At 40.9% G+C, this 25,562-nt stretch overlaps 2 protein-coding genes across 3 annotated transcripts; both read right to left on the bottom strand.

Annotated features, from left to right (window-relative positions):
- Nucleotides 1–9,350: 9,350 nt before the first annotated feature.
- On the bottom strand, nt 9,351–13,401 carry LOC146719016 (serine/threonine-protein kinase pim-2-like). Of its 2 annotated transcripts, XM_085458823.1 has the most exons (9): nt 13,213–13,400; nt 12,602–12,838; nt 12,351–12,476; nt 12,133–12,227; nt 11,947–11,994; nt 11,644–11,862; nt 11,374–11,554; nt 11,117–11,287; nt 9,351–11,027 (listed from the first exon to the last, which is right to left on the bottom strand). In XM_085458823.1, exons 1-9 carry the CDS (start codon nt 13,271–13,273, stop codon nt 10,936–10,938), a joined length of 1,230 nt encoding a protein of 409 aa, XP_085314949.1. In that variant the 5' UTR covers nt 13,274–13,400; the 3' UTR covers nt 9,351–10,935. The 2 variants fall into 2 exon arrangements, with proteins under 2 accessions (XP_085314949.1, XP_085314940.1); XM_085458814.1 differs by having other exon boundaries at nt 11,644–11,994; nt 13,213–13,401.
- Nucleotides 13,402–17,431: 4,030 nt separating this feature from the next.
- On the bottom strand, nt 17,432–20,945 carry LOC146719015 (serine/threonine-protein kinase pim-2-like). The gene is made up of 9 exons (XM_085458836.1): nt 20,755–20,945; nt 20,144–20,380; nt 19,893–20,018; nt 19,675–19,769; nt 19,489–19,536; nt 19,186–19,404; nt 18,916–19,096; nt 18,659–18,829; nt 17,432–18,569 (listed from the first exon to the last, which is right to left on the bottom strand). Exons 1-9 carry the CDS (start codon nt 20,813–20,815, stop codon nt 18,478–18,480), a joined length of 1,230 nt encoding a protein of 409 aa, XP_085314962.1. The 5' UTR covers nt 20,816–20,945; the 3' UTR covers nt 17,432–18,477.
- Between the last annotated feature and the right edge of the window lie 4,617 nt (nt 20,946–25,562).

Raw genomic sequence — 25,562 nt, 5'->3', positions numbered from 1 at the left:
ATCTGATCCTTCAATTGATCCATCTACTGTTCGCTGAGGCCTTGTCCATTGTCTCAGTGCAAGGGTGGCTGTCAAGAAGCCATTCTTCAGGGAGGGAAATGGCGTGACAAGGATGCCAAGTTCTACAAGAACTGGACTGAAAATCAGTGGCAGCAGGTATTATGGAGTGATGAAATTTGTATTCATATATTTGTTAATACATATGGAGGACGTCAGGAGAGAGGTACAACAGTGATCATTGGAGAACTATTCCTGGAGAGTACTTAAAGAAATGACAAAAAAGCTGTCTGAAAGAGTCCAACCTGTGCTGAAGAATAAAGATGGTCATACCAAATACTGACTTTCAAGCTACAAGAGTTGAACACTTGTATATTGCTTTTCTATTGGTTTTGCACATGTTTAAGAAATTACTATGGCGATGTCCCAATTTCTAAACAAAATATGAAGAAATCAGGGGTGACTCAAAAATCTTGAATGAATTACAAAACACTTCACAAACAGCTCAAAACAGCTCTTTAGTGTGGTAACTGAAAAAAAAATCATTAGATGGCGTGTTGGTAAAATCTAGATAAGTGCGCCCCAGGAGTAAAATGATTGGAATTATCCTTTAAGGCATATTTCTGTCTGAGATAAATGGATCTTTGAAGAACACATCAAGTGGAGTAAAACCTACAGCATATGGCAAAAGCCGAGCAGCCTGGGAAAAATATAAGAGAACGATGGATCTGAGTAAACATGGAAACAATCTGTTACTCCTGCTCGTATGATGCACTGTGTGCATCCTCTCTTTTCTGCATAAACATTGTGTAATTGGGAAGATGGTCTGATAATGGCTGAGTAGCAGGGACACGTCTCAGGTACTTGAGAGATTTCCATTTTGTTAGTGTGTTTATTTTGTATAGTCTGTGCATGTGCTGTGTGTGTGTGCGAGTGAGTCATTGGTTGCTTGGCAGCACTGGTGCTGGGTTCATTACCCTCCTAACGACAGACTGATAGAGGTGCCTTAAGAGGCTGTCCTTTCTCTCGCTCTCCTTCTGTTTCTCTTCTCCCTGCTTTCATCTTCGAGACACATCTCCTGCTGATTGCCATCTCTGTGACTTCGCAATACCAATATTGAGAGAGAAAGAGGAGCGAGACGCTGCTGGCCACCTATGCTTGATTCAGCCTCACCTTATTTTTCATTCCTGCTCTGGCCGCCTGTTTATGCTCAGAAAATTCATGTTTCCACAGGGAAGCCGCACGTTCTCCATCAAACCTGAAACTAGTCTCATCCTAAACACTGCGCGCAAACACATTTAAATAGCGCTGCACTAACAAAGCAATACACATTCCTATCCGCATTCGGTGTGTGCACTTTAATGCGTGCCACATTGCACGTGCATGCACACAAAAAGTGTGTCAATACCCGTGTCAAAATCCAGTTCAGACCAAGAGCTCTGTCTGTTTTGTGTCTTCTGTCATTTTACATGAAAAGAAGTGGTACGGGAACAAAAGGGCCTGGCAAGCCACCCCGCGCTGCTACTCACAGATAACATTCACTTATTAATTTGTTCCCATTATAAAAACAGCCAGATTGTACATTTAAAGCCCATGGCAGCCCATGTCAGATGCTTCTATTCATTTTACAGAGAAATGAGGGGGCTGAAATGCCCACCGCTTGGAGAATTTACCAGAGAATTAACCGTGATGGTGGTGGAGAAAGGCAAAATGAGGAAAAGAAACAGGCATTTCTTCAGTGTGCACTCAGAGCTTTTTATTTCTAATTAACCATCTGCCCATATTTCTCAGACTACAGTCCAGAATTGTTTATAACAGGAATAAAGACAACGATTAAGAGAAGGCAGTTACCATTTGCTACTTCATGCCTTCAGCATTTTTTCCTTCTATTCTATACGATCTTTTGTTTAACTCCGGTGTGGTTGGCACCAGGAATGGAAACGTCCGCCATGAACAAAATAAGCACATCTTTTAAACATATTTGGCAAAAGTCCTAACCATCTAAACCGAGCTGGATCGATTTAATGTCCGAAGCTGAGACTACTCAACAACATCAAACTCGTGTGTGAATGTTGTGTCCAAGTGTTAGCGCTCGAGTGCCTGTGCTGTGACTTGTGTGCTCCTTGGAAATAATCTGCTCTGCCCTCCCCAGCATTGCTAGTTATGCCTTTGGCATAATATTTCTGGAGCTACTTGTAATGATGTTTCATTGGAGGCCTTCTGGCTCTGCTCCATTTGTTTCAGCCCATTTTGCTCTCACATGAACACACACTCACGCACACAAACAGAATGCATTGTCTTTGTAACCATTCACGCACACTCATATGTGTGATATCCTTTCTTCCCCTCCCTCGCTCTTGCTATCTGCCTTTTCTCATTCCATTAGTAAGGGATTTTCAAGGCCCTGGCAGCGAAAGCCCATTTTCTCCATTTTCCCCCGGTGGCCTCATCATCAGAATTCAGCCGTACAGCCTCAAGCTAATGTTTTTAATTCAATCCCAGCAATCCATATCCAAGCACCCATTCCTTTTCCTTCCTACTCTTTTCCAGTGGGGAGGAGGGAGGCTTGAGAAAGGGCATGTACATGTTTTTATGTATCCGTGTGCACGTGTGTGCGTGCACGCGCATAAATGGGACCCCTCTTTGACCTCAGGGCTCACATCTGGCAACCCTCGATAAGAACAGTCAAGTGCACACACATGCCCCAAAGAAATGAATCAAATGTGCGTGTACGCGCACTCGCAGACAGACTTTTTCTCTTTTCTGCAAATGCACAAAACGAAAAATGTTTGCGAGAAAAATAAAAAATACAGAAAATCAGCAAAACAGAAAGATCCATGACCCGTGGCGAAGAGCGCTGGACAACCGAGGCAAAAACGAAGTATTTACATCAGCTTGCTTTCTCTCCCTTTGTGCTAGAGGCGAGTCAATGTGCCAACTATTTGTACATAACAGAACACAAATGGCTGTAGCCTTCACTTTATGCCTGCTGAAGTAGGGAACTGTCTGGCGGAGGTAGCCGGCGAGAAGAGGGGTGAGGGAAGGCAAGGTAATAGGGTGCATAAACAAGGAAAAAGTGCGCGAGCATGTGTGCATGCAGGGGATTGAATCATGCTCCGGTGCCTATGGAACCCAATCGTGTGTGGAGTGTGTTGTTTATGAATTAATAAAGGCAACGTTTCAAGCAAAGCAGAGATGATGGTGGTAGAAAGAGAGAGAGGATACCGGAGAAGCAAGATGGGATGAGAGGAATAAAAAGAGAATGTTAACAAAAATGAGATGAGGGGAGGACAAACAGAGGAAAGGGCGAACAAGAGACACTGTTGTGTTTTCGCCAGCAAATAAATTGGCAAGCTAGCAGTCAAAGAGAAACCTAGCCTACACAGCACCTGTACCACACACGCGCGCACAAGCACACACATGCACATATATATACACTACATATACGCACCCTGTCGGTCCAGATGACTATCATTACCCAGGTAAATACATCTGGCCTTGGGTGGTGGGCGCACTCTCATCGTTTCTCTCTCTGGTGATGTGATTTTTCTCCCTAACCTTTTTCATGCTCCACCTCCTGCCCATTACTTTGCTCCCCCACCCCGTATGAGGCGCACACTTTGCAGGAATACATGGCAGAGCGAGATGGAGAGAAAGATGGAGGTGCAGAGATTCACCTGCCTCATCAAGTAACCAATTATTTAGACATGATTGCGTTTGCATTGTGCTGTACCAAAAGGCACTTAGAAAGGTCAGTGCTTCTGGATGTGTTTCTGTTTTATGGTCTTTAATACACAGACACACACGCACACATCCATACCACACATACTACATGCATATCCACTAAGATGACCTACACTTCCCCTCCGCCTGTCCTCCTGTCCCCTCAGTTGTCTTTTTGTTTATTTAAACTGTGGATTTTTTCTCTCTCGTCTTTCTTCTTTGACAGCCGCTCTCTCACTCAAGCTCTCTCCCAGGGGTCTGTTTCACAGATGAGTCCCCTAGTTACAGCATCACTCATTGATTTAAGAACTGCCAAGGGCATTGATCTGAAACATGCTCCAAGGTGCAGAAAAAGTCATTTCTGCTTGCTAGACTGCTAATGACATGATGAAATGCGCCCTGCCGTCCCAGCACATACACAGAGACACCCCATGAATCACTTGCTAACGTGCTTACTAAATGTTTACAGACTGAATGAGTTTTGTCACACTTAATAAACAACAGGGATTTTCCTTATATCCTTATTTCTGTAGTTACTGACTGAACATGCAGTGTGTAACATGTGTTTACATGTTAAATTTAAAGAGACAGTTTAAATAAAATCACAAGCTTGTAATGACCCAAATACAGTAAGCACTCACAGGGTTGTAGTTTGACAGTATATACAGTGGGGCAAAAAAGTATTTAGTCAGCCACCGATTGTGCAAGTTCCCCCACTTAAAATGATGACAGAGGTCAGTAATTTGCACCAGAGGTACACTTCAACTGTGAGAGACAGAATGTGAAAAAAAAATCCATGAATTCACATGGTAGGATTTGTAAAGAATTTATTGGTAAATCAGGGTGGAAAATAAGTATTTGGTCACCTCAAACAAGGAAAATCTCTGGCTCTCACAGACCTGTAACGTCTTCTGTAAGAAGCTTTTCTGTCCCCCACTCGTTACCTGTATGAATGGCACCTGTTTGAACTCATCATCTGTATAAAAGACACCTGTCCACAGCCTCAAACAGTCAGACTCCAAACTCCGCCATGGCCAAGACCAAAGAGCTTTGGAAGGACACCAGGAAAAGTATTGTAGACCTGCACCAGACTGGGAAGAGTGAATCTACAATAGGCAAGCAGCTTGGTGTGAAAAAATCAACTGTGGGAGCAATCATCAGAAAATGGAAGACGTACAAGACCACTGATAATCTCCCTCGATCTGGGGCTCCACGCAAGATCTCATCCCGTGGGGTCAAAATGATCATGAGAACGGTGAGCAAAGATCCCAGAACCACACGGGGGGACCTGGTGAATGACCTGCAGAGAGCTGGGACCAAAGTAACAAAGGTCACCATCAGTAACACACTACAACGGCAGGGAATCAAATCCCGCAGTGCCAGACGTGTTCCGCTGCTGAAGCCAGTGCATGTCCAGGCCCGTCTGAAGTTTGCCAGAGAGCACATGGATGATACAGCAGAGGATTGGGAGAATGTCATGTGGTCAGATGAAACCAAAGTAGAACTTTTTGGTATAAACTCAACTCGTCGTGTTTGGAGGAAGAAGAATACTGAGTTGCATCCCAAGAACACCATACCTACTGTGAAGCATGGGGGTGGAAACATCATGCTATGGGGCTGTTTTTCTGCCAAGGGGACAGGACGACTGATCCGTGTTAAGGACAGAATGAATGGGGCCATGTATCGTGAGATTTTGAGCCAAAACCTCCTTCCATCAGTGAGAACTTTGAAGATGAAACGAGGCTGGGTCTTCCAACATGACAATGATCCAAAACACACCGCCCGGGCAACAAAGGAGTGGCTCCGTAAGAAGCATTTGAAAGTCCTGGAGTGGCCTAGCCAGTCTCCAGACCTCAACCCCATAGAAAATCTGTGGCGGGAGTTGAAAGTCCGTGTTGCTCGGCGACAGCCCCAAAACATCACTGCTCTTGAGAAGATCTGCATGGAGGAATGGGCCAAAATACCAGCTACTGTGTGTGCAAACCTGGTAAAGACCTATAGTAAACGTTTGACCTCTGTTATTGCCAACAAAGGTTGTGTTACAAAGTATTGAGTTGTATTTTTGTTATTGACCAAATACTTATTTTCCACCCTGATTTACCAATAAATTCTTTACAAATCCTACCATGTGGATTCATGGATTTTTTTTTCACATTCTGTCTCTCACAGTTGAAGTGTACCTCTGGTGCAAATTACTGACCTCTGTCATCATTTTAGGTGGGGGAACTTGCACAATCGGTGGCTGACTAAATACTTTTTTGCCCCACTGTAGTTTGAAATTATTTCATTGTGCCATTTTTATCAAATTGATTAGTTTTAATTATGTGTGTTGGGAAAACATCTTGAGCCACCTTCAATTTCTTTATATTTTGCTTGAGAAATGTTGCAGCTATTTACTGAAATACAAACATACATGAAAATACAGTACATAAGGAAAAAATACCAATCCAGTGCTTTCCACATAGTTTTCCATGGTGGATCAAAATCTGACTGTACTTTTTTGTGTTAATATTTTCATCATTTGCAACACCATCTGCATTTTATAAATGGCTGTAGACACTTGCTACAGTAATTTCAACCAATAATGCAAAACGTTTGGATTCCTTACTCCATCAGGCCTGTTTTCACTGATTCTTTCAGTGACAGTTCTTGTGTAATTTGGGCAACTTCGGCCTTTTCTTAATTTTTGCCTCCCTGAAGAATCCACTGACACCATTTCTGATGAGGCTTCAGTGAACAGTAGATGGATCAACTGAAGGGGCCAGATCACAGGTCCTGTGTCAGGTCTGTGCTGGATTTTTTTCACCATATTTCTTAATATGGAGATCCAGGCTCGGCTGGAGGAGGAGAGGGCCAGACTGGAGCTTGAGCGGTAACAATGGATTTCTAACTCTTATTATGGCCCTTTATTATTTTATTTGTGATGGAGATCTGATATATCCATGAGAAGTATTAACATTTTCAGTTGCTTCTTCCCTTTTTCCCCTCCTTCAGGTTGCTGCAGGCTGAAGATGAAAAGAGGAAACATTTCCAGCTCCTCCAGGAGCAGCAACGTACAGTGGGGCAAAAAAGTATGCCTCATCATAAGAGGCATAACTGATCTCACCGTAGTCCCATGAAGACTCAAGATGAGTGTTTTCATGACTGCCATCTTGGTGTTTTGAAATCAGGCATGATGAATGAAGGGAAGAACTGTCTGTTAAGGTTCTCAGTCGTTCAGGTCATCGTAGTCTAAGGAGCTTGGAAAGATAAGCATCTGGACTTCTTTAAGTTTCTTGAAGAGCGTTTCACCTCTCATTCAAGAAGCTTCTTCAGTTCTCTGAAGAAATTGTGAACTGAAGAAGCTTCTCAGATGAGAGGTGAAACATCTTCAAGAAACTTAAAGAAGTCCAGATGCTTTTCTTTCCAAGCTCCTTAGACTGTAGTTAAACTTCACACACTGGACTTGTCAGTCACACATCCTTCGCCAGTAGGCATTCCCAGAATGATCTTTCCCCCTCTGACGCTTAGAATGACCAAATATGTGCAAAATGGACAATTCAACATGCCACCATGTCGGTCTTTTATTAAATATGACATGGAACAAATGACTGAGCCATTAAATTTGTCACAAAGGTGTTCACCTAATTCCAGGCAAATGGAATAGACTTCTATGGGACCATAAGTCTTTTTGCACTTTGACATTTGTTTTATTTTTCAGATCTGTAACCTATAACTTTTATACTGTATGTGCTTTGATCATAGGAGTCTACAGGGACTTACTTACTTTTAGCACGTTTAGCAGTTGATGTTGGCTTCTTTTTTCAGTACTGGAGCTTCCTGTTCATTGAAGACTTTTCTAAAAGGAAATGCTTAATGCAAAATGGCGTTTTAAGGGCTTGGATTAATGTCAATTCCAGCAAATATTCTTTCTTATGTTAAAAGAACATGGATCTCTGTCCGTGATAACTTCTGACTTTATAACTCAAATTTTAAGAGAGAGCTTCACTGCTAAGCTCTCATCTGTGTGGGTGTCACGGTTCGCTTGAGGACTCACAAGCAGGACTCAGAGGCACAGTCAGTATTTATTACAGTTCCACCAGGTGTATATACAAACAGTGCAGGGGATAGTGCTATATACAAAGCGGTGACAGGGAAAAGGCTCCGGGGAAATCCAGGTAGGGAAAAGCCACTTGCTCCTCTTCTGACTCTCTCTCCAAACACTCACACAAAAAGGGAATCCGCTCGGGGAATGCAGAGTCGGGTCCAGGGGATCTATGTACAGAAGGAAACACACGTTAGAGGTTTTGCACAGGGAAGCAAAAGAGAACTTGCTGCACTGGCACGAGTCACACACAACGGTCCAGCGATGAGTAGAAGCCACTCCCTGGCTTAAATGCTGGCTGCACTGATGAGGCCCAGGTGTTTCCTCTTCAGAGGGGCGTGGGCCAAGGGCGTGAACCCACCATGAGTTCCGCCCTGGCGAGAGAGCGAGAGACAGAGAGCAAGAGAGAGAGAGAACACTACTAGTCAGCGGCCTGCTGATCCCCTGGCCGTGACAGTGGGGTTCAAATCCCTTATTCAGATTAAGATTTTATGTGACATTACATTGGCAAAAATTAAATTTACTTGAATAATGTGAGTATTGGAGTAAGTACTTGAGTAATTTTTGAATAACTTTAATTTTGTAATGTGCATATTTTATGAATAATGATGTTTCAATACTTTAATCTACTGAATAAGTAAGAATTAGACTTAATAATCTTTTTACTTCAAAAAGGGAAATTGTGTACAATCTTTTATTCTCCAAAATGCACATAATAAAAATGTTTTGGGGAATGTATATGCTTTTTAAGAACCAATTGCTTCTTACCTGATGCATGCTATAACTTGCAGCAAAACTGAACTAAAATTTGTTAACAAGCTTACCAAATAAGAAATGTTTTGTGAATTTTCTTTGCAGAGCGACTATCAAAGCCCACATGCCCTAAAAAGGAGGGCGCGCTGGCCAGTAATGAGTTCATCACTAAGTTTAAGATAAGAGTTGATCAGAATAGAGGCGATGATGAAAGTCTGGAGCATCAGTTGGAGGCTGCCAACCTGTCTGATGAATCGTTCGAGGCCCAGACAGAAGTCAACGGACAAACATGATCACAGACATTTTAAAAACACGAGTTGAGAGTTAAGGGGGAAAAATATTGTAATAAGTATATATTTGAATTGCACACTAAGATATAAAGTGATGGCAGCGAGCACAGTGTTGCAGGATTGAATTAAAAACACATCTGACTAAGACCAACTGAAATTTAGAGTTGTGTATAATAAAGTTTATTCTTGATTAATAAAACAAATCTGTAATATTTTTCTTTCGCTTTTGTCCATTTGAATCTCGCTACAGCTTAAATAAAAGAAAAGAATGTGTTTTGAATAAATTAAACTCTATTCTCTTTTTTTTCTTTCTTTTTTTCTTGGTGGGTTTTATTTTGCAATCAAACGCAACATTACACAATTATATAGTATAGTAAGAAATATCCTTTAACTTAATTTAGTATTTGTTTTTTCATTTTTGTTTTTATTGTTTCCCCTTCAGTTTTGTGCTTAAAACATGTTCTAATCTGACATATTATGCAGTAAATTATTTTTGCAATAACTTAACAGGCCATTGTGGGAGCCAACATTCACTTATCAAAGACATATTTGTATATTCTGTGGGCTGCTTTATGGTTGTGTCATTTAGAAACATAAGCCACAACAGACTTCCACCGGAGAGTACTTAAAAATGTATTTTTATGTAAAGATATTTTAATTAACTACTATATTAAGAGAGAACCTATTGTTACATGGATTAATTGTACAAACTGTAGAGAAATAAGTTTAAGCGTGCAACTTTTTATTCATTTTTAACTGTATTAATGTTTTTATGTTGATACAGCCGCCTCATATCTGTTTCCTGAGTGTTTTTTAAACCATGTACTCCATCTATGAGTAAGAACGTGAATGAATTCCTTTCCAAATTTGTAGTTCTTTTTTCCAACTGTTTTTAGTATATATGTAACATTTCTTTACACACAAATGCAGGTATTCTTTTGCACCAAGACGTTAAAGAAATGCTAAGAAAAAATGAAAATACTACGTTGCAACCTGTGTGTGTGTGTGTGTATATATCTGTATCTATATAGGTATAGATATATATGTGTATTCGTACCCTTTTTTCATCATCTAGTTTCCTGTGCCAGATCTTCTACTGATCCACTGAGGCAGACATGTAAAAAAACATGAACTAAAGCATATTTCTGTATATAAACAGGACTTTAAATCTTTATCAACAGCTACTTTAGAGGAAATTCTTCAATAAACTGCAACCAAAGGCTCAACTCAGAGGACAAAACCCAACCTGTTATAAATAGTGTGACAGCAAACTTTCTCTTGTGTAAAGTTACAAATAGGAGTAATTATCCACAGGAGCTTTTATACATAATGAAGTTATAATTTGTCCTGTAGAAATTGTACATTTAAGCTATATAGTTCCCTCTGTGATAACTCTGTTTTGAATGCCTCTTATTAACTTTTATGCTTTTACAACCCACTATGAGCAAACACTCAGCAACAGTGGGAAGGAAAAACTCCCTTCTTGAAGGAAAAAACCTCTGGTAGAACCAGGAAATCTGTCTAAACTAGTTGGGGGTTAGAGCAACAGATGCAAGTCTTCAGATCATTTGCAGTGTGACTGTCTTTGTGCACACTTTGACCTGATTCAGTTTTCTTATTTGTCAAAATGCACCATGGGTAATAAAAAACAAAACAAAAACAAAAACAAAACAAAATAGTAACGAAGGAGAATCCTCAGCAAAGATGAATTAAACAAGTTTTATTTTGATCAAATTTTTCTTTAAGTAAAACACATCTTTATTTGATGACATTAAAGTCATCAAATAAAGACAGTTTTGATGGAGCTCCTGACCCAGCCCAAGCTCTCTATGAAGACGAGGAAAAACTCCCCAGGGGGCCAGATCGATGGGAAGAAACCTCGGGAAAGCCCATTCAAAGAGAGATCCCCTTTCCTGGGATGGCTGGGGGAGGGGGGGGTTACAGGAGCTCCAAAAAAGCTAAATTTTTATTTATTTATTTTTTAAGATTGACCCATCTTATCTATTCCTGTCCAACAGAAAAAAGAAAGGAAGTTACCACAATGTATCACACTTGCATGATAAGGTGTGAATTGTGTGTTTGTGTGTGTTATCTTAGCCAGGGGTGAAGCTGGAGCTCCTCCAGTGTTGGGCGCTTCTCCGGGACTGTAGTTAAACATGCCTCCAAGAAATTCCGGCATCCTTGAAAGAAAGAAAAGATCAAAAAGATGAAGATGATAGTTCTAGTGATCCAAGGCATCAGTGAATCTGGAAGTGTGAAGTTTTCTTACCTGCGGACAGACGCTTTTTGATGCTCAGTTTCTTTGCGAGGAACCTCTCGGTACTAAAGTCCCGTGCATGAAGCGCTTCATACAACACCACTCCCATTTGCCACACCGTGGTGGGTCCACACCTGTAGCAGCTCCTCCTGTACCACTCGGGAGGGGTGTGAAGAGGCGTGCCTAACAAACAGACACAATTACAATTTCTTCTAAAACAAAAGACACAAATTGTTACATCTGTGAAAAGCAGGAGCAGAATATGTTACCATAGAAGATGCGATACAGAGATCGCTGTTTAACAAAGCAGCTCAGTCCAAAGTCGATGATGCGAACTCGAGGCACATCTGAGCCGGTCTCAATCAGAATGTTTTCTCCCTTGATGTCCCGATGAAAGATGTGTTTATCCTCAAGTTCCTTTACAGCATCAACTAGTTGCTTCAGAATGACCTGGAAAAGATGAAAAACACAATAATGAGTTAATGCTTTTCTGCCTTGATTGAATGCTGTACAGTCCAAGGCTCTCCCAGTCAACCTACCTTGGCCTTGTCCTCTGGTAAAGTTCTTCCTTTTTCTGCTTTGTATTTTTGCAGGTCCACAGCAGGGACAGGTCTCTCCAGCACCAGGATCAGCTCTTTGCCAATGTCGAACCACTCCAGCAAGGACACAGGTGCTGATATTCCCACTGACCCTTCTGCTTCACCTGCAAGTTTAAGCATAATGGCCACTTCCACCGAGAGCTTCTTCCCGCTTTCATCCTGAAATGTTACAACAAAGTGGATGATGAGGAACGCCGCATTCAATCCAGTAATGTAAAACTGATTCAAGTGTTGGACGCTTACCGCCACTTTGCAGTAGACTTTATTTTTGGGAATGTGTTTGATGGCAACCTAAAAGACACAGAGCATTGGTGAGCATTTCCTCAGTATGACATAATGAAAGGTGGAAACACAGCAGACGTTTCAGTTTACGATATTATCCATTATCTGCGTTACTGCCTGTCTTACTACCATCATCTGAACACTTACTGGAAAACGATCTTCTATCCGGTAGCCCGCAAACACTGCTCCGCAGCCTCCTTCTCCGAGCTGGTGCTCCTCCACATATCTGGCTTGGAATTCACCTGAACAGACAAAACAGCAAATCTTGTTTTATTACATCTGTGACACAAATTACTCTCCTCTGTAGCCTAAATGTTCCTTTTGCCCTTCCCCTGAATATAAAACCCAAGCTGCTTGCTACTTACGTTTTTGGTCTGCCACTGATTTTTTGCCCTGGTCCACATTCCTTCTTTTTTTCTTGGGTGACTCTCTGTTGTCTCCCGTGGCCTTTCTTTTACCATTTTTTGCGCACACCTGTTTGTTGTTCAAGTCTGGAGATGTGGAAAACACCAAAAGCACATCAGCTCACTGGATGATAGACACAAACACTAAACACCAATATCTTAAACCTAGCAACCACACTTAATCTACCCCCTTATTCAACTAATTAGCCTACCTTTACCAGAGTCCAACGAGGAGGATGCTTGCTCCTTGTCACCGCTCATATGATCAAGCAGTTTAGCCCTCTTTGCTTTCTTTGTTGTGCCCTCTTCATCTTGCACAACCTTGCGTTTCACTCCTTTGACCACATCTGAGCTGGTGGAAGGACCAGCCTGGTCAGCGACCCTCCTCCTTTTTATTGGGGTCTTCTTTTCAGGACTGGCCTTTCTTTTAGCAGTCCTGCTCTTACAATCTATAAACGACAACAACACAGTGGTGAAAAAGAGTCCCCGACATCAGGACTGGAAGTAGTTTGATGGCAAAGAATTTGAAATTGCTTTTGCTTAAATTATCACAAGTTTATTCTTGGGATAAAAAAAAACTGATCAGTGCGAATTGATACTAGGTTCACTAAGTCTTAGATCTTGATGACACTTGTTGGTCTGTTTTTACTGTTGAGTCCAAGAATAAACTTATTACCTTATTTTACCAAAAGACCGGTAACCTTTCTTTGATTAGACATCTTGTATTAAAGCTATTTTCAATCAAACATATGATTCAATTGCTCTAAAAATGATTCACACAGTGTCAACAGTTCTAGGATTTGTATTTTATTATTTTACTTACCTTGATCTCCTGAATCTTTCTTATCGCCTGGAGTGGTCATTTTTCTTGTTTCCTCTTTCATTGTAATTTCGGAGACCCTTTAAAATCGAAAATGTAAACCGTAATGAGTTAATACTGACTTAATATTCCTTCAAATGTGCACCTTTCAAATGCTTGACTTTTCTAACTGAATTCTGTAAGTGAGCTTTATAAGTAAACTGGAAACTACGGCAACACAACATAGAATCTTGCCTTTCAGTGACTTCACTGACTGCCAGCAGTTCAAAGTAGTTTACAGAAAAACACTGGCAGACAAAGCCATAATATTTCATATGATTCAATCATTTCATATCAATTAAACAGTTTCTTTCATTTTCTTTCATCATTTGTATAAAGACCTCATGTATGGATGACAGTATGAAGATTTGTGGTTGACCACACACTAATAAACACAGTGTCAGCTACATTGTCATCTGATTTAAAGTATTTATTATGTACATTTAACTGTCATGGTACTGAGTCTGTGACCCAGTGTTTTGTGTTTGTTCATTTATATTCATTGATTATTCTTATGTATGTTTTTGGTTCTCTTTATTGTTTTCTTCTTGTGTTACATTCTTAGGCTTTAGGTTTCTGTTACTTTGCCTTGCCCCTGTGTCCCACTTGTCATGTCTAGTCACTCTTAATGCCAGTAGGCATTCCCAGAATGATCTTTCCCCCTCTGACGCTTAGAATGACCAAATATGTGCAAAATGGACAATTCAACATGCCACCATGTCGGTCTTTTATTAAATATGACATGAAACAAATGACTGAGCCATTAAATTTGTCACAAAGGTGTTCACCTAATTCCAGGCAAATGGAATAGACTTCTATGGGACCATAAGTCTTTTTGCACTTTGACATTTGTTTTACTTTTCAGATCTGTAACCTATAACTTTTATACTGTATGTGCTTTGATCATAGGAGTCTACAGGGACTTACTTACTTTTAGCACGTTTAGCAGTTGATGTTGGCTTCTTTTTCAGTACAAATTCAAATTCAAATTTTATTTGTCACGTACACAGTCATACACAGTACGATATGTAGTGAAATGCTTGGACAACTGCTCGTGACCTAAAGAAAACAAAAAAGGAAAAGGCTATGAAAAAGATAGGAAATAAATATGAAAAATTAAAAAGGGTAAATTTAACTAGGAAGGAATAAAATATAAATTAAGGTTAAAAATGAAATAACTGTACAACACAAATTAGAATGAAGGGTAAATTTAACTGGGAAAGAATAAGATAAAATATATAAATTAAAGTTGAAAATAAAATAACTGTACAACAAAATACACAATATAGAACTATATAAGAATGTATGAAGAAATATAAATAAATAAATATATATATATACACACAATAACAGCAGCTGTACAAGTATTAACCGGAAATGAAGAATGTAGTGACCAGTGACCAGGAAGATGGCGGCGTGATCAGATTTGCCAAACGGAGGGCGGGATTATGCCTTGTAGCCGTCCTTGACCGTGGTGTAGCAGTGGTCCAGTGTCCTTTCACCCCTGGTGGGGCAGGTGATGTGTTGATAAAACTTCGGCGCTGCGCGTTTGAGGTTGGCGCTATTAAAGTCCCCCGTCACAATAAGCGCAGCGTCCCGGTGTTGTGTCTGGTGCTGTGTGAGTGCCTCATGCAGCTCGCATAAGGCGGTGACCGTGTCCGCTTGTGGTGGAATATAAACGGCACTTACAATGACCGATGTAAATTCCCGAGGTAGATAAAAAGGACGACACATGATGGACAGTAGTTCCAGATTTGGTGTGCAGGAGCGTGTGAGAGGAACAACGTTCGCACTGTTGCACCAGTTGTTGTTCACCATTAAACACACGCCACCTCCCCTTGACTTCCCCGAGTCCCGTGTCCTGTCCATGCGGTGAACCGAGAAGAACTCTGCCGGCTGGATGGCGTGGTCCGGCACCGCTGGGTTCAGCCATGTCTCGGTGAAGCAGAGGAGATTGCAGTCCCGAATGTCTCTCTGGAACTTTACCCTGGCCCTGAGGTCGTCAAGCTTGTTCTCCAGTGACTGGACGTTGGCGAGCAGGATGCTAGGCAGAGGTGTGCGGTGTGCACGAGCTCTCAGCCTGTTCCTGACGCCGGCTCGCTTCCCTCTAGGCCGCCGCCGCTTCCCTTTGTTCTCCCTCAAGATCTCACTCGGCCAGCTCGGATCCGGAGTTAAAAACTTCGAATTGTGAGTACATTGTATACCAATAGAAACAAGAGTGTCACTGTCATACCTAATGTACCCAATGGTGATGATTTTGCCGATTTAGAAACGCTGAAAACTAACTTAAAAAACAAAGAAAAAGTGGTCGGAGCAGTCGTGACGGCAGCCGACCTCATCGGCGCCAGTACTGGAGCTTCCTGCTCATTGAAGACTTTTCTAAGAGGAAATGCTTGATCCAAAATGGCGTTTTAAGGGCTTGGATTAATGTCAATTCCAGCAAATATTCTTTCTTATGTTAAAAGAACATGGATCTCTGTCCGTGATAACTTCTGACTTTATAACTCAAATTTTAAGAGAGAGCTTCACTGCTAAGCTCTCATCTGTGTGGGTGTCACGGTTCGCTTGAGGACTCACAAGCAGGACTCAGAGGCACAGTCAGTATTTATTACAGTTCCACCAGGTGTATATACAAACAGTGCAGGGGATAGTGCTATATACAAAGCGGTGACAGGGAAAAGGCTCTGGGGAAATCCAGGTAGGGAAAAGCCACTTGCTCCTCTTCTGACTCTCTCTCCAAACACTCACACAAAAAGGGAATCCGCTCGGGGAATGCAGCGTCGGGTCCAGGGGATCTATGTACAGAAGGAAACACACGTTAGAGGTTTTGCACAGGGAAGCAAAAGAGAACTTGCTCAGAGCCGGGCTGCACTGGCACGAGTCACACACAACGGTCCAGCGATGAGTAGAAGCCACTCCCTGGCTTAAATGCTGGCTGCACTGATGAGGCCCAGGTGTTTCCTCTTCAGAGGGGCGTGGGCCGAGGGCGTGAACCCACCATGAGTTCCGCCCTGGCGAGAGAGCGAGAGACAGAGAGCAAGAGAGAGAGAGAACACTACTAGTCAGCGGCCTGCTGATCCCCTGGCCGTGACAGTGGGGTTCAAATCCCTTATTCAGATTAAGATTTTACGTGACATTACATTGGCAAAAATTAAATTTACTTGAATAATGTGAGTATTGGAGTAAGTACTTGAGTAATTTTTGAATAACTTTAATTTTGTAATGTGCATATTTTATGAATAATGATGTTTCAATACTTTAATCTACTGAATAAGTAAGAATTAGACTTAATAATCTTTTTACTTCAAAAAGGGAAATTGTGTACAATCTTTTATTCTCCAAAATGCACATAATAAAAATGTTTTGGGGAATGTATATGCTTTTTAAGAACCAATTGCTTCTTACCTGATGCATGCTATAACTTGCAGCAAAACTGAACTAAAATTTGTTAACAAGCTTACCAAATAAGAAATGTTTTGTGAATTTTCTTTGCAGAGCGACTATCAAAGCCCACATGCCCTAAAAAGGAGGGCGCGCTGGCCAGTAATGAGTTCATCACTAAGTTTAAGATAAGAGTTGATCAGAATAGAGGCGATGATGAAAGTCTGGAGCATCAGTTGGAGGCTGCCAACCTGTCTGATGAATCGTTCGAGGCCCAGACAGAAGTCAACGGACAAACATGATCACAGACATTTTAAAAACGCGAGTTGAGAGTTAAGGGGGAAAAATATTGTAATAAGTATATATTTGAATTGCACACTAAGATATAAAGTGATGGCAGCGAGCACAGTGTTGCAGGATTGAATTAAAAACACATCTGACTAAGACCAACTGAAATTTAGAGTTGTGTATAATAAAGTTTATTCTTGATTAATAAAACAAATCTGTAATATTTTTCTTTCGCTTTTGTCCATTTGAATCTCGCTACAGCTTAAATAAAAGAAAAGAATATGTTTTGAATAAATTAAACTCTATTCTCTTTTTTTTCTTTCTTTTTTTCTTGGTGGGTTTTCTTTTGCAATCAAACGCAACATTACACAATTATATAGTATAGTAAGAAATATCCTTTAACTTAATTTAGTATTTGTTTTTTAATTTTTGTTTTTATTGTTTCCCCTTCAGTTTTGTGCTTAAAACATGTTCTAATCTGACATATTATGCAGTAAATTATTTTTGCAATAACTTAACAGGCCATTGTGGGAGCCAACATTCACTTATCAAAGACATATTTGTATATTCTGTGGGCTGCTTTATGGTTGTGTCATTTAGAAACATAAGCCACAACAGACTTCCACCGGAGAGTACTTAAAAATGTATTTTTATGTAAAGATATTTTAATTAACTACTATATTAAGAGAGAACCTATTGTTACATGGATTAATTGTACAAACTGTAGAGAAATAAGTTTAAGCGTGCAACTTTTTATTCATTTTTAACTGTATTAATGTTTTTATGTTGATACAGCCGCCTCATATCTGTTTCCTGAGTGTTTTTTAAACCATGTACTCCATCTATGAGTAAGAACATGAATGAATTCCTTTCCAAATTTGTAGTTCTTTTTTCTTTTATGCTTTTACAACCCACTATGAGCAAACACTCAGCAACAGTGGGAAGGAAAAACTCCCTTCTTGAAGGAAAAAACCTCTGGTAGAACCAGGAAATCTGTCTAAACTAGTTGGGGGTTAGAGCAACAGATGCAAGTCTTCAGATCATTTGCAGTGTGACTGTCTTTGTGCACACTTTGACCTGATTCAGTTTTCTTATTTGTCAAAATGCACCATGGGTAATAAAAAACAAAAACAAAAACAAAACAAAATAGTAACGAAGGAGAATCCTCAGCAAAGATGAATTAAACAAGTTTTATTTTGATCAAATTTTTCTTTAAGTAAAACACATCTTTATTTGATGACATTAAAGTCATCAAATAAAGACAGTTTTGATGGAGCTCCTGACCCAGCCCAAGCTCTCTATGAAGACGAGGAAAAACTCCCCAGGGGGCCAGATCGATGGGAAGAAACCTCGGGAAAGCCCATTCAAAGAGAGATCCCCTTTCCTGGGATGGCTGGGGGAGGGGGGGGGTTACAGGAGCTCCAAAAAAGCTAAATTTTTATTTATTTATTTTTTAAGATTGACCCATCCTATCTATTCCTGTCCAACAGAAAAAAGAAAGGAAGTTACCACAATGTATCACACTTGCATGATAAGGTGTGAATTGTGTGTTTGTGTGTGTTATCTTAGCCAGGGGTGAAGCTGGAGCTCCTCCAGTGTTGGGCGCTTCTCCGGGACTGTAGTTAAACATGCCTCCAAGAAATTCCGGCATCCTTGAAAGAAAGAAAAGATCAAAAAGATGAAGATGATAGTTCTAGTGATCCAAGGCATCAGTGAATCTGGAAGTGTGAAGTTTTCTTACCTGCGGACAGACGCTTTTTGATGCTCAGTTTCTTTGCGAGGAACCTCTCGGTACTAAAGTCCCGTGCATGAAGCGCTTCATACAACACCACTCCCATTTGCCACACCGTGGTGGGTCCACACCTGTAGCAGCTCCTCCTGTACCACTCGGGAGGGGTGTGAAGAGGCGTGCCTAACAAACAGACACAATTACAATTTCTTCTAAAACAAAAGACACAAATTGTTACATCTGTGAAAAGCAGGAGCAGAATATGTTACCATAGAAGATGCGATACAGAGATCGCTGTTTAACAAAGCAGCTCAGTCCAAAGTCGATGATGCGAACTCGAGGCACATCTGAGCCGGTCTCAATCAGAATGTTTTCTCCCTTGATGTCCCGATGAAAGATGTGTTTATCCTCAAGTTCCTTTACAGCATCAACTAGTTGCTTCAGAATGACCTGGAAAAGATGAAAAACACAATAATGAGTTAATGCTTTTCTGCCTTGATTGAACGCTGTACAGTCCAAGGCTCTCCCAGTCAACCTACCTTGGCCTTGTCCTCTGGTAAAGTTCTTCCTTTTTCTGCTTTGTATTTTTGCAGGTCCACAGCGGGGACAGGTCTCTCCAGCACCAGGATCAGCTCTTTGCCAATGTCGAACCACTCCAGCAAGGACACAGGTGCTGATATTCCCACTGACCCTTCTGCTTCACCTGCAAGTTTAACCATAATGGCCACTTCCACCGAGAGCTTCTTCCCGCTTTCATCCTGAAATGTTACAACAAAGTGGATGATGAGGAACGCCGCATTCAATCCAGTAATGTAAAACTGATTCAAGTGTTGGACGCTTACCGCCACTTTGCAGTAGACTTTATTTTTGGGAATGTGTTTGATGGCAACCTAAAAGACACAGAGCATTGGTGAGCATTTCCTCAGTATGACATAATGAAAGGTGGAAACACAGCAGACGTTTCAGTTTACGATATTATCCATTATCTGCGTTACTGCCTGTCTTACTACCATCATCTGAACACTTACTGGAAAACGATCTTCTATCCGGTAGCCAGAAAACACTGCTCCGCAGCCTCCTTCTCCGAGCTGGTGCTCCTCCACATATCTGGCTTGGAATTCACCTGAACAGACAAAACAGCAAATCTTGTTTTATTACAGCTGTGACACAAATTACTCTCCTCTGTAGCCTAAATGTTCCTTTTGCCCTTCCCCTGAATATAAAACCCAAGCTGCTTGCTACTTACGTTTTTGGTCTGCCACTGATTTTTTGCCCTGGTCCACATTCCTTCTTTTTTTCTTGGGTGACTCTCTGTTGTCTCCCGTGGCCTTTCTTTTACCATTTTTTGCGCACACCTGTTTGTTGTTCAAGTCTGGAGATGTGGAAAACACCAAAAGCACATCAGCTCACTGGATGATAGACACAAACACTAAACACCAATATCTTAAACCTAGCAACCACACTTAATCTACCCCCTTATTCAACTAATTAGCCTACCTTTACCAGAGTCCAACGAGGAGGATGCTTGCTCCTTGTCACCGCTCATATGATCAAGCAGTTTAGCCCTCTTTGCTTTCTTTGTTGTGCCCTCTTCATCTTGCACAACCTTGCGTTTCACTCCTTTGACCACATCTGAGCTGGTGGAAGGACCAGCCTGGTCAGCGACCCTCCTCCTTTTTATTGGGGTCTTCTTTTCAGGACTGGCCTTTCTTTTAGCAGTCCTGCTCTTACAATCTATAAACGACAACAACACAGTGGTGAAAAAGAGTCCCCGACATCAGGACTGGAAGTAGTTTGATGGCAAAGAATTTGAAATTGCTTTTGCTTAAATTATCACAAGTTTATTCTTGGGATAAAAAAAAACTGATCAGTGCGAATTGATACTAGGTTCACTAAGTCTTAGATCTTGATGACACTTGTTGGTCTGTTTTTACTGTTGAGTCCAAGAATAAACTTATTACCTTATTTTACCAAAAGACCGGTAACCTTTCTTTGATTAGACATCTTGTATTAAAGCTATTTTCAATCAAACATATGATTCAATTGCTCTAAAAATGATTCACACAGTGTCAACAGTTCTAGGATTTGTATTTTATTATTTTACTTACCTTGATCTCCTGAATCTTTCTTATCGCCTGGAGTGGTCATTTTTCTTGTTTCCTCTTTCATTGTAATTTCGGAGACCCTTTAAAATCGAAAATGTAAACCGTAATGAGTTAATACTGACTTAATATTCCTTCAAATGTGCACCTTTCAAATGCTTGACTTTTCTAACTGAATTCTGTAAGTGAGCTTTATAAGTAAACTGGAAACTACGGCAACACAACATAGAATCTTGCCTTTCAGTGACTTCACTGACTGCCAGCAGTTCAAAGTAGTTTACAGAAAAACACTGGCAGACAAAGCCATAATATTTCATATGATTCAATCATTTCATATCAATTAAACAGTTTCTTTCATTTTCTTTCATCATTTGTATAAAGACCTCATGTATGGATGACAGTATGAAGATTTGTGGTTGACCACACACTAATAAACACAGTGTCAGCTACATTGTCATCTGATTTAAAGTATTTATTATGTACATTTAACTGTCATGGTACTGAGTCTGTGACCCAGTGTTTTGTGTTTGTTCATTTATATTCATTGATTATTCTTATGTATGTTTTTGGTTCTCTTTATTGTTTTCTTCTTGTGTCATATTCTTAGGCTTTAGGTTTCTGTTACTTTGCCTTGCCCCTGTGTCCCACTTGTCATGTCTAGTCACTCTTGTTTCCATGTTCCCCAATTTCTCCCCAGTCAGTCATGTCTCTGTGTCAACTCTGTGTCTTTGTAAAAGTCTCTTGTTTGCTGTTTTACTTTGATAGTCATGTGTGCTATGTTAGTTTTTTCATGTCTGTGAAGGTTTTCAGTCATCTAGGTCATCGTAGTCTAAGGAGTTTGGAAAGAAAGCGTCTGGACTTGAAGTTGCTTGAAGATGAGAAAGAACTTAAACTTTGCTTGAACGTCTTCAAGCAACTTAAAGAAGACCAGACGTTTTCTTTCTAAGCTCCTTAGACTATGTTAGTGTTTTCAGTTTTCCTTCCCCATCGTCTTGTTGTTTGTGATTTCTCGCAGCTGTGCTCTCATCCTGTGTCTTATTCCCTCATTTATCCCTCTGTGTATTTAAGCCCATTGTTTTCCTCTGTTTGCTGTTGGGTTGTCTGTGTATCATCCATGACAATTAAATTAAATAGCAAATGCAACTACAATTTCAATGAGATTCATTCCTGGCATACTGCGGTGGCTGAAAGTAGACACCAAGCATTATCACTGTAACTGATGTAAATATTGGACTTGGAGGGGATTCATCTGATAGACTGATGCAAACATTACGGTGAGGAAAATTTTGAATCTCCCAATTTTCTTTTTTTCTGAAAGAAAGAAAGTTGGTTACTGTATCACATTTGTATGGCAAGATGTGAATTCAGTATGCGTGTGTGTGTTTGTGTCAGAGAGGAGTTTATCTGAGCCAGGGGTAAAGCAGGAGGTCCTCCAGCTTTGGGCACTTCTCCAGGACTTTGTTAAAACTTGTTTTCAAGACGTCTGAAATGAAAGAAGGACAAGAGATATCCAGATGATAATTCCAGTGATCCAAGCGATCACATTGATTTTCTGCAAAATTTTCTTTTTGAGAGTCATTCGGCTGGGCATGGGGTATAACACATCTGCAATGTAGCAACATCTGCCTACTGGGTCTGTGTGAGAGTGTTATCTCAATGGCGGGAATGAGGACGTTGGAATTTGGCATCTCAGGCACCAACTCATGTCTTTCCTTAACCGGGCTCACCAGAGACTGGTTTCAGCCTCTCTCCATGCTTTAAGGAGGTTGAGTTGATAAATCTGACTGGCCCCTCCCCTGTCTGACCCTATCTCTTCATAGTCAACACCAATGTTCTCACCGTGTGACCATGAACGGTCCTTACCACTTGGCAAGTAATTTCGAGCTAGATGAAGGGAGTAAGACAAGCACTTTATGTCCCCGTTAAAATACAATTACATTTTATCAAATATCACTAAGCAGTCCTTACCTTTAAATACAGCCTGGTTTCTTTCTCTTTCTTTCTATATCTCTGAGTGAAGTTAGCTCTCATTCTTTCTCTTCCTGTGAAATACAGCAAGTGGAGCTTTAGCTAGCAACACACTGTGACACAGTTAGTGTTTGTTGAGGTGATAGAAATGCTGCATTTGAAATTACCTGACACAACATTTTACTCCCTTTTATGTTCACTCCTTTTTTTCTGAAGTACCGCAAATTATGGGCACGTGGGGTTGTTCTGGTGTTGTGCTAAAAATAAATAAATCAAAACTACGGTACATGGTTTGCTCTTTCATCTCTTTTTATGCGACATCCTCTACTGATTAAAACACGACTGCCTTTCACTGTTTAGGCTCAAATCTCATTGTTTGAAGGCCTGCAGTGACGTGAAATATTAAGAACGTGACTTTCAGATACCGTTCATCTGCTCTAGACAGTTTTTAGGCCTGCAACTTCTTGTCCTCCACTTGTCAAATTTCCTCAAATTTTTTAAGGACTCACTGCACAGATCGCAGATATATTCCAAGTTTTGAGCTAATTGGGAATCACTTTGCTGGTGCAAAATTCCTACAGACTTGAGGCTTGTCAAACTGTTATTTTTTGGCATTTGTTTGCAGATTGGTTCTTTTCCAAGTTGTGTGTTTTGTGTAGACACAATACTGGTTCCTTGACTTTGGTGGATTTCTTATGCTAGAATGATTCGTGGGTCATTGTTAAGTAGCTTAAGGAACAAAAAACACTCAAATCTTCAGTTGCTGTATTTGAAATGAGTGAAAAAACAGCCAAAAGGCAAAGCCCGGAGAACTCGAGACTTTTTCACAGTACTGTAATTGTGTTTGTTTTTGTTTGTTGGGCTTTTGAAGGCCACAAATCAAGTATGAAATCATTAGTGGATCATTAGCAGTAATAAACCATTGTTTCAAACCCTTAGTGGGCTAAGATGTTTACTTTATAGTTGTGGCTTCTTGGTTTCAAATTCAACCTCTAATCTTACATCACAGCAATGCAAACATTCTTTTATGCCCTGTTTTGTAAACTGTATAGTTTACAGCTAAAATGAAGAGTGAAGATCCGCTCTGGGAGCTCTACCTAAAATCATTTGCATGTACTATGAGTTGTGGAGTCACAGGAGGCTCTCTTTGTAGTTGATGCCCAAATTAGAATAGATGTCCATAAGTTGGGTGAATGCATTTCTTCTTTGTACACACACACACACACACACACACACACACACACACACACACACACACACACACACACACACACACAGACAGAGTCCTATACTTTAATGGTGTAGAGAGAGAAACACTTCTCACACACACATTCAACTATAGACATATGCAATCTTCGAAGTCCATCGGGCTGGGCAATACAGAAGCAGAAGCCCCACGAGAGGCAGTAGATGACAGGAATGAGGAACATGGAGAAGAGAGTCTGTTTGGAGGTGCGGGTGGGATTGGGGGTAAATAATGAATTATGCATGATGGCTAGCTCGGCCTGGCCTTCTCAGATGGATTCATTATGGGGGGCTGGCCAGGTAATATAAGGACTGTCAAGAAAAACACTAGCAAAACAGTGGAAATGGTACCAAATGAAAGGTGTGTATGTGTGTGTGCGTGTGTGTGTGTGTGTGTGTGTGTGTGTGTGTGTGTGTGTGTTGTGCGCTCCACCTGCTCCTGCCCTAGAGCAGTAGTGGAGAGGTGACCCTGCTATGGTAATAATGTGCTGGGGATTACAATTTGATGGAACCAAGCCACAAGGGTTCTTTCCTGCCCACTCTAATGACAGCTTGTTGCTGCTGGGACCGCTATACAAGGCCCTCTTGACACACACATACACACAGACGTGCACATGTGCACACAAACGCACACAATCTTCCTCACCGTTTTCCTCCCGCCACGGCTGGTTGAAGTGATACAAAGCAAAGCGTAAAGAGATGGTTATGAGAGATTTGAGAGAAAGGCGAGGAAGAGATGAGACAGATGTGTGAGATTTGTGTAGCTTGAAGACACGTTTAAAGAAAATAGCTGTGATAGGTGGACATCTGAGAAGCTGATCACGGGAGCGGGAAAGGAGGAGTGTTTGAGAAGGAGTTTGAAAGTGGTTGTCCAGGCAGATAAGTGTCAGGAGAGTGCCGCTGACAACAGAGGTACCTGCTCCTTGCCTTGTCCGCCTGTCTGACTGCATTGATTCACTGCTTCACTGAGCCAACAGCGGCTGACTGACTGAGTTCCGCTGTCTCGCTAAAGGTATTTTCTTTCTTCCCATACTAAGGATTTGACAGACCAGACGCTTTAAGCAATTGTTCTGTTTCCCTCATGTCTGTCTTCAAAAGAACTGCTAAAGAGCTAAAAATATATATATATATAAACCCAAAAAAGAACACAGTCACTTTACTGCATGTGAACATCACAAGTTTCACCTCTCCTTTTCTCACACTGAGAACAATTACAGCTCTATTTATCTGACTAGCAGCCTCGGCCTTAAACTCGCTTTTCTTGTCACCGCTAACTACCTGCTCTTGTAGCAAACACATCTAATTAATTAGACAAATGTGATTCTGTTGTCGAGGATAATTGTTTGCCAACGCATCGGGAAGCTGAACATAAGCCAGCCAACCAATTAGATGGAGACTCAGACACAGACAAACTGTCAATCAGCAATTACTCAGTCAGTCAGGTGGTACACAAACTGCTGCTGGTGAAGAGAGATGTGACAGCGCCTCTGAAAGACCCAAGCACAAATGTCTTCTTTCATTAGATCCACCTCAGTCTCCTCATCCATCAGCCTGCGTGCGTACAGTATTCACAGTACATTTTCTAAAAAAGGAGGTCACCA

The sequence above is a fragment of the Copadichromis virginalis genome, linkage group LG1, assembly GCF_057382275.1.
Source record: "Copadichromis virginalis isolate Kocher_CV1m ecotype Utaka linkage group LG1, C_Virginalis_male_GT1.1, whole genome shotgun sequence".
In the NCBI taxonomy this organism is placed as follows: domain Eukaryota; kingdom Metazoa; phylum Chordata; class Actinopteri; order Cichliformes; family Cichlidae; genus Copadichromis; species Copadichromis virginalis.
Note: the sequence above shows the minus strand (reverse complement) of the source record. Positions and strands in the feature narration are given on the sequence as shown.

Excerpts from the sequence above, each read along its gene's own strand:
- LOC146719015 (XM_085458836.1), bottom strand. The coding sequence starts at position 20,815 with ATGAAAGAGGAAACAAGAAAAATGACCACTCCAGGCGATAAGAAAGAT. Across the intron at positions 19,097-19,185 it reads TACCAGAGGACAAGGCCAAG|GTCATTCTGAAGCAACTAGT; the intron begins GTAGGTTGACTG and ends CATCTTTTCCAG. Across the intron at positions 18,570-18,658 it reads CAAAAAGCGTCTGTCCGCAG|GATGCCGGAATTTCTTGGAG; the intron begins GTAAGAAAACTT and ends CTTTCTTTCAAG.
- LOC146719016 (XM_085458814.1), bottom strand. The coding sequence starts at position 13,273 with ATGAAAGAGGAAACAAGAAAAATGACCACTCCAGGCGATAAGAAAGAT. Across the intron at positions 12,228-12,350 it reads ATCAGTGGCAGACCAAAAAC|GTGAATTCCAAGCCAGATAT; the intron begins GTAAGTAGCAAG and ends TTGTCTGTTCAG. Across the intron at positions 11,028-11,116 it reads CAAAAAGCGTCTGTCCGCAG|GATGCCGGAATTTCTTGGAG; the intron begins GTAAGAAAACTT and ends CTTTCTTTCAAG.